General features: G+C 50.2%; 1 protein-coding gene across 1 annotated transcript; it reads left to right on the top strand.

Moving 5' to 3' along the window:
- The first annotated feature begins 388 nt into the window (after nucleotides 1-388).
- LOC469902 (putative cystatin-9-like protein CST9LP1) lies at nucleotides 389-4,389 on the top strand. The gene is made up of 3 exons (XM_054674430.1): nucleotides 389-697; nucleotides 2,197-2,310; nucleotides 3,259-4,389. The coding sequence occupies exons 1-3, from the start codon at nucleotides 458-460 to the stop codon at nucleotides 3,346-3,348; spliced, it is 444 nt and encodes a 147-aa protein (XP_054530405.1). The 5' UTR covers nucleotides 389-457; the 3' UTR covers nucleotides 3,349-4,389.
- The last annotated feature ends 3,802 nt before the right edge of the window (nucleotides 4,390-8,191 follow it).

Here is an 8,191-nt window from a genome sequence, read left to right as displayed (position 1 = left end):
TTTTAGTCCTTGACCCATCTGGTTTTGTTTCCCCACCCCACTGGCATGTCCAGGGATCACCTTCCACTCACACCTCTTGTACTTCTATTCTTATTTCAGGGACTGACCCTGGGACACCCGAGGAAGTGGGTGCTCTCCTCTAGCCCACTGAGGCACTAGGGAGCAGTGGTGGCTGGACCTCATGCCCTGCTCTTGCCCACTGGGGTCCCTATCTTTCTAACCCACCCCCATGGTTGCTGTCACTTCTCCCTGAACAAGAGATGATTGAAACAGCTTTGTCTGGAGGAGGCGAAGCCACATTTGGGAGGGACAGATTATAATGCCAGAGATGAGGCCTGGAGGGAGGAGTTTCCACCTGAGCTCAAGAGTTTAAGGGCCAGAACTGTGTGCAGTAGGCTCCTGTGGGAGTCCAGGCTGGGAAGGCTGGAGGTTAGGAGTGCTTCCTGTGCCCTGCGCCATGTGGAGTCTGCCGCCGAGCAGGGCTCTGTCCTGTGCGCCACTGCTGCTTCTCTTCAGCTTCCAGTTCCTGGTTACCTATGCTTGGCGTTTCCAAGAGGAAGAGGAGTGGAATGACCAAAAACAAATTGCTGTTTATCTCCCTCCCACCCTGGAGTTTGCCGTGTACACATTCAACAAGCAGAGCAAGGACTGGTATGCCTACAAGCTGGTGCCTGTCCTGGCTTCCTGGAAGGAGCAGGTTGGTGAGCACATCCTTTTCTGCACTAGTGTCCAGCACAGGCTGCTGAGTGATGGGCAGGGGTGGCAGCGTGTGGGGCAGGGCTTAACCAGGACTCCTGGTTCACCATTTGTAGTCTAAACTTGTATAAAATACAACCTCAGAAATTCGCTTTTTGTCTTTATGAAAGATATACATTATAATTTTTTTGAGTCCAGATCTACTCAATGCTAGATATATTATTCAACCTCCATGATTTTTATGGCATCACTTAACTGAAGAATGACCTCAAAATAAGGAAAACTGAGAAAATGATGCATCAGGTGAGGAAATGGGTCACACAAAAAAACGTCCACAGACAGAAACTGAGAAACATTTCAAAGAAATTAAAAAAGAGATAATTAGGAAAAGAGATAATCAGAGTAAAAGAAAGGGAAGAGAGAGACAGAGACAGATAGGCAGAAAGAGACAGAGAGACAGAGAGACAAAGAGAGCTGATAATTCAGAAGTAAAAAAGAAGCACCATCGGCCCTGAGAGGCCGCTGTGAAGTCAGTTCTTCTCTGATTTCCACCTGCTCTGGGCTCCTCCCTGCATCTACACTTAATGAGTTGAATGTTGTGTTACACTCTTCCACAGTCCATGGTCCTTAATCCTAAAATGTTCTCCTTTTAATGGAATCATTAAATGATTCAGGAATGTGCCATTCATCTGGGCTGCAGGCACAAACAATTAAAATGCCCTCCTAGTGGAGAACGTCTGGTTTAGAGGGAGAAGGAGCATTGCTCTTCCTCTGTCGGCACCAAGAACCTGAAAGAAGCGTAGAGGGACCCCAGTGCCGCACAGAGCTTAAGCTCTGGAAAGACTCTGTGCAAGGTCCTGGCTGGATGGGGAGGGAGTCTATGGAGTGGAATGACATAGAATGGAGTGGGAAGGAGAGGAAGGAGAACCTCAGAGTGCACTTTGCAATAGGGCAGACGGTGTTTCTTAAAGCCGTTGTCCCAAGGGTGTGTCCCTGTGTGTAGTGGAAGCACTGGGTAGCATTCTTGCGTTCCTCTTGCTGGAGGTCAGGTGGAAGGTTGGAAAACACACTCTAGATGAGGCTCCCCTTGCCCCAGGGCTGAGGTTACCCTGAAAACTGATGGAGAGCTAACACCTTCCCGAGCATGCAGCACATGTCCTCTGAAAATGCAGCTGCAGGCTCACATGCCTGCTGAGAGTGAAGCCGGGTCTCATCATGGGAGATAGGGAGGTGAAGCTGGAGATACAGGATGCATTAATAGGGTTTGACAGCCTGTGTCTGTCCCAGGACCCACCACACATATTTGCTGTTTGCTCTTAACTCCTCAGTCTAGAGAAGGTCTCCTGGGTTTTACCTCCAGTGACCTGATGCCAGGCCCACGTGCGAGCTCCCTAGTGGAGGAGAGTGTTGCAGCCTCTTCCTACAAGGTCGCATTTTCACAAGGAGTTACCTATGAGCAACTCAAAGAGTCTGTCCACTTTAATCGTTTTTATTCAACAGGGTTATGATAAGATGACATTCTCCATGAATCTGCAACTGGGCAGAACCATGTGTGGGAAATTTGAAGATGACATTGACAACTGCCCTTTTCAAGAGAGCCCAGAGCTGAACAATGTAAGACAAGACACCAGCTTCCCTCCTGGATACAGCTGTGGATGCCGCATGGGGTGTGGTGTGGAAACAGGTGCAGCTGACAAAGAGACTTAGAGGAGTGAGCCTGCAGCAGCCTCTACCAGGCTACCTTGCTTGTGCCTTAGTGGCGAGCACAGAGGGGCAGGCAGCCAGGGGTCCACTTGCAGTCTCCTGGCCAGTTTGAGTTTCCTGACTCTGCCATGTCACGCCACTACAGCTGCTTGTACCCAGGGCACATGGCCTTCAGACTGCTCTTGCCCCCTGGGGTCCTAGTCTCCTAGGCCTGAGTAGAGACTCTCCCCTCTCTGGTCTTCCTCCCCAGCCTTCCTCTGCCTTTTGAAGAAAGAGCCTGGTGGGGATCTGACATCACCTCTCTCTGAGTGTGCAGTTCTCAGGGTCCCCCTCCCCTAATCCAGAGCCTGAGGCAGGTGGAGGCTGAGGAGGGACCCCACTGCCCTCCCTCCCTGGTCCTGTCCTGGCTCCTGCTGAGCTGCAGGACCTGCTGTGGGGACAAGGACATAATGAACCCTGACACTGTGCACAACACATCTAGCATTACTCCATCCCCTTATCAGAGGATTAGTTAATAGGTTAAGTACTTGTTTAAATCTGAGAGCAGCTCCCTCTGGAATGGAGTGTGCCATGCTGTTCTTGGAGGATGAAAGACACTAGACAGCCTGGGTTTCCCCTGGAGGCTGCTGGCTAGGGAGGAGGGTGCTACTACAGGTGTTCCTTGGTCAGGAGGGAGCCACAGATCACCCTGAAAGTCTGGAACAGCCCAGAACTCAGGCTGGAGGGCCACACTTGGCGTCCAGAGCCCAGCCCTGGGAATGGGCAAGATTGAGATGGAACCTGTGTTGATAGCAGAAGCCACAAGCTTCTGCGTCCCAAGCCCCCACACACTGTCCCTTCCTGTGCTTGCTCCCTCAGACCTGCACCTGCTTCTTCACCATTGGAATAGAGCCCTGGAGGACACGGTTTGACCTCTGGAACAAGACGTGCTCAGGCGGGCATTCCTGAGTGGGTCCTAGCCACGGGCCTGGCCACCTGCTGTCCTCTCCTTTCCAGCATGTCGGCAGTTCCTCAACATGGCCCTTCAGTGCCTGAGCAGCTCTGTGCTTGTGTGTTCTTACTTTCCATGTGTTAGGAGTTCATGCTCAGGTATTTTAGAAATTCTTCATTGTCTAAATTCATCATGTAGTATACATCTTAACAATTAGCATTTTAAGAAGCTTTGTGTGCCATGATTCTGGAGGAAGGGGCTTGGGCAGTTGATGGAGTTATTCTCAGCAGGGCAGCCTCCTGGGCTCTCAGGGGTAAGTTTTTCTCCCTTATTGGGCCTCCTGAGCCACTTCCAGAGGCACAGGTAAGGTGCGTCTGAGCTGCTATCTCAGGGCCCCTTGCAGGCTGCAGAGGGGCAGTGAGGGTGGCCTCCCAGGGTATCAGATGTGCACATGGAGCAGGACAGGGACTCGGGATCCCACGTAACAAATGTGACATTGGCACTAATGCTCAGGGTGCATGTATACCTAGTGTGTTAGCTGAGAATAGCCAGCAGCTATGGACACCCTGTCCACATCTCCCAGATCAGGCTTCAGCATGTATTTTCTGTAAAGATTTAAGGAGTAACTATTTTGATCTTTGTAGGCCATATAGTCACTTTCTCAGCTACCCAGCACAGCCTTTGTAAGTTGAAAGCAGCCATAGTCAATGCATAAACAAATAAGAGCAGTCCTGTCCCAACAAGACTTTGTTTACACATGGAGACAACCAGACTGGGCTGCATTTGGTCCTCGGGCCATGGTTGCCAACTCCTAAGGTCAAGTCTGAGAGCCACGCTCCATCTTCAGAAGCGAGGCAGGTGAATGTCCCAGTCTCCCAGCCTCCTGGCACCCGATTCAGAGTGTGTGTCACATGGTTCTCAGAGCTCCCCAGCAGGATAAACACCCTCGGCCCCAGTGTAACCCATCGATAACAGACACATTGTGTTTCCCCTTCTCTATCTCCCTTTCTCACATGTGCCTCCTGGGATCATCTCCAAATAAACTACCTGCACCCACCAGTCTGCGTTTCAGGGTCAGCCTGGGGGGACCTAACACAGACCTGTGGTGCGTTTGGACCATCGTCTTGGGACGTACCCTCCATAGAAGTGCTGGGAGGGTGGTCCCTAGATCATGGGCATTCAGGCAAGGCAGAGTGGGGAGCCAGGCCCAGAGACCTCCCTGCGGCCTGCCAGCACTGAGGTAGGCACAGCTGCTGCACTTTGTCCCATCTGGTGCGTGGGTCTCTGGAACCCACACAGCCCTGCACTGCCTTGTTCCAGACTTGAACAGATTTTCCTTTGAGACCCTCCCACCACCTCCCCTGTCTGCTCCCACCCTTGGTCCTTCTCTTGACCCTGACTCCATCAGCAGAAGGAAGCTCAGAGAAGGCGCTTTATCCACAGCGCCTCCTGCGGATCCAAGAATCCACCCTACTCATTCCATTTGAGAACAATTTCTGAGACAGCTCCCAGGACAGGGTCTCATGGGGAGTGAGCTCACTGAGGTGATGGGGTGTCCTGGCTCAGGACCCTTTTGGAGCACAGCCGTCCTTCATGGAGCAAGGGGAGAGGAGCCCACTCTAAGGCACTGGCTCCTGGGAGGATGTACTAATTCCTGCCTGACTCAGACTACATGTGTGGGTCTTTAACAGTTTTCTGCATCCCTAAGAAATGGACATCCACAATTTCTGGGACATGTGTTGATTTCTATTGTATTTCCAGACTCATCATGCATGACATGACCCAGGTGCACAGGCCTAATTAGAGGACAGGAGTCGCATTGCAGGCCCTGTTCCTTTGGAAAGACCTCTCCTAGCTTGCCTTGCCTGTCTGCACTTGCTCCTGGAGACAGCTATACTTCTCCTCCTTCGGGAATTTGTGCAGTGAAGAATCAGGAAACTGGGTTCATAGATGTTGAGTGTAGCCATGAGGTGGGCCCCTGAGCAAATTTTGTGCCAGAGGCTAAGGCCAGAGACATGCTGGGAACGTCTGGTCAGTAGCATCCCTGGACCCCAACCCCAGGAAGGAAAAGGGGCACAGATTGTAGTGTAGTGTCACTAGCTTCCTCCTTCCCCAGAAATGTGAGTTCTCATTTAACCCTGCACCCCTCAGCTCCTAATCTGTCATCTGCTGTCCCTGAGTCATTTATATAAAGATGGCAACCTCTGCTTGGCTGTCCCCAAATGGTTACAGCTGAAGTCAAAAGTGGCAGTAGAAGAAAACACTAAGTATAAATTAGTTCCAAAATGTGCTACATATACACTACTTTATTCTACCTTGTGGCCACTTTCCCATCTGCTGGAGGACATCTGGATACTTTCCTCATTTTTCTCAGGGGGTCAGGGCTGGGACACAGCCTTGGGGAGGTTGACCATAATAATGAACACAAAGTGATGAGGAAAATGTGAGGTTTTTGCAGACTCCCCAAACCTCTCTCCTTGAGGCAGAGGAAGGGAAGATGGGGTGGAGCCTGGGGAGGGCAGGGAACTGCCGGGATACATACACAAGGAAACATCTCAGCTGTCAGTCCTGGCCCTGTATGTGGTCTCAGGACAACTCCCACTCACTCCAAATCTCCACTTCAGGTCCTAAGACCCAGAGTCCCTCATGTCCACATACCTCCTGTGAGTTGGAGTTCTGGTTCTTCCCTGGCCCCTGCTGAGCCCAGGAAAGGAACTGTCCTCTTCTGTTTGTGCTGCTATAACAGAATAACACAGGCTGGTTAATTTACAGGAAACAGAAATTTATTTTTCACAGCTCTAGAGGCTGGGAAGCCCAGGACCAAGGTGCCAGCATCTTGTGAGGGCCTCCCTGCTGTGTCCTCACGTGGTAGAAGGTGGAAAGGCAAGCTACACTGCATGAAGCCTCTTTGATATATGTCTGTGTCCTTCCTGGTGTGGCCAAGGCTAACACGGCCTTGGTAGAGAAGGAGACAATTTAGAGGTGTCTCAGGAGCCTCTATGTCCACACATTCCATTTCCTTTCATGCTCATATAAAAATATTGCTGTTAGTCAATAAACTCAAAAATTCCATGAGTCAGTGAAACTGTCTTGATCTTAATTCTTCATCCTGACTCTGACTCAATGGGTCAAAAGAGGCCAGATGGTTTTGAAGAGCTAAACCTGAACCCATGCACAGATCACATTAACAAAACTGACCTTAGATGTTGGCAGTAGGGTTTGGTACGCCCTAAGACAACATGGGGTATGAGTATGATGGAAACAAGCAGCCCGGGACATGTGAAGACCCAGGTCCCTCCAATGTTCAATCACACTGTCAGGGCTCAGCAAAGAACACCTTCCTCCATGGGCTGCTCATGAGACCACATAGGGCTGGCCAGCTCAGGCCAAGAAGCAAGGGAGACCAAGTCCCCCAGATGGACAGGTTGCATACCCACGGAGCTTGGGGATGAAGGCGAGGGTAGATGAGAGAGATGTGTCCTCAGGTGCTGCAGCTAGTAGCATAGGGATCCCATTCCTGAGGCAGGGAGAGAATGGAACAAGAACTGCTCTGACAGTGTCCCCACAACCCTGCCAGCACATGGGAAAGAAAGGGGCCCAGGGTTGTGTGGGGCCATGAAGAACGCCACTTCACCTGCTCGCCACCCAAGAGCTCAACTGCTGGCAGATGTTAGAGAGCGCAGGTTGAGGACTGACCTCTTACCTTTTTTTCTTTATTTCTGAAATTCCTGTTTAAGGACCTGAGGAATCATGCCTTGCAAACCATAAAATTTCATCAAAAAGGTCCTTTCTGACCCAGTACATTGTGACTTGTTTTCCAACCTGACTCTGGCATGGCATCACCTGACAGATAGTAGAGCCCCTTAGCATTCCTTTCTACTGACTCCATGTTTTAGACAAAGCTTAACTTTTTCTACCAATTTCAAACTAAAGAATCCCTAAACCCACCTAAAACTTGTAAGCCAATGCCTTGAGATGTCCCACCTTTTGGGACCAAACCAATATATACCTTCCATGTATTGATTTATAATTTTACCTGCAACTCCTGGCTCCATGACATGTTTCAAACTAACCTGTAACTGGACCACCTCAGCCACACTTTCTCAGGACCTCTTGAGACTGTGTTTCCCTTTCTTGGTCACTCATATGGCTCAGAATAAACCTCTTTAAATATTTTGGCAGAATTTGGTTTTTCCATTGTCAAGGTAAAGGGTATCCTGATTTCTGATCTCAGCCAGGTAAGCCCCTGGGGGTCTCAGGGTGCCATTTACAGTAGATCTGGGTTCCACTATCAAGTTGGCTCCTCCAGAAGCTGACTTGGAGACAAAAAATTCAAGTACAAGTGGCTTATTTATAAATGATTCCAGAAAGGCAGTTGAAAAGTGGAAATAGTAAGGGGCAGAAGCAGCACGGATAGTGAGATTAGCAATATGGATAGCTAGGGCTCAGTCTTGCAGGACACTCCTCAGTGACTGGGTAGACACAACTTGGCGTTATATCCCAGGGGATAAAAGGCCAGGATGTTTATCCTCCAACTTCTATCATTGGCTGAGGGCTCCTCTCAAGGGTATTACCCACTGGCACTCCAGCCTGCCCTTCATTGGCAGAGAAAGCCATTAGGCAGAGAGGCTCAGAAGGTTGCAGTCAGCCCTGTCAGAGAAGAGCCCTCAAGAACAGCTGTCATGCAGGTGGCCTCTGAGCATCACCATCCTTCCGTCATGTGTCTAAGTTAGAATCTGACCCTGTATTACTACTGGCTATTACACAATATTGTCTCCTTGCCCCAGCCTGCACATTGGTGCTGCTGTCTAAGCATCAGGATTTCAAAAGTGCCTCTTTACGGTCATGGTATCACCTCAG

This window comes from Pan troglodytes, chromosome 21 (genome assembly GCF_028858775.2).
Source record: "Pan troglodytes isolate AG18354 chromosome 21, NHGRI_mPanTro3-v2.0_pri, whole genome shotgun sequence".
NCBI classification, from domain to species: domain Eukaryota; kingdom Metazoa; phylum Chordata; class Mammalia; order Primates; family Hominidae; genus Pan; species Pan troglodytes.
Note: the sequence above shows the minus strand (reverse complement) of the source record. Positions and strands in the feature narration are given on the sequence as shown.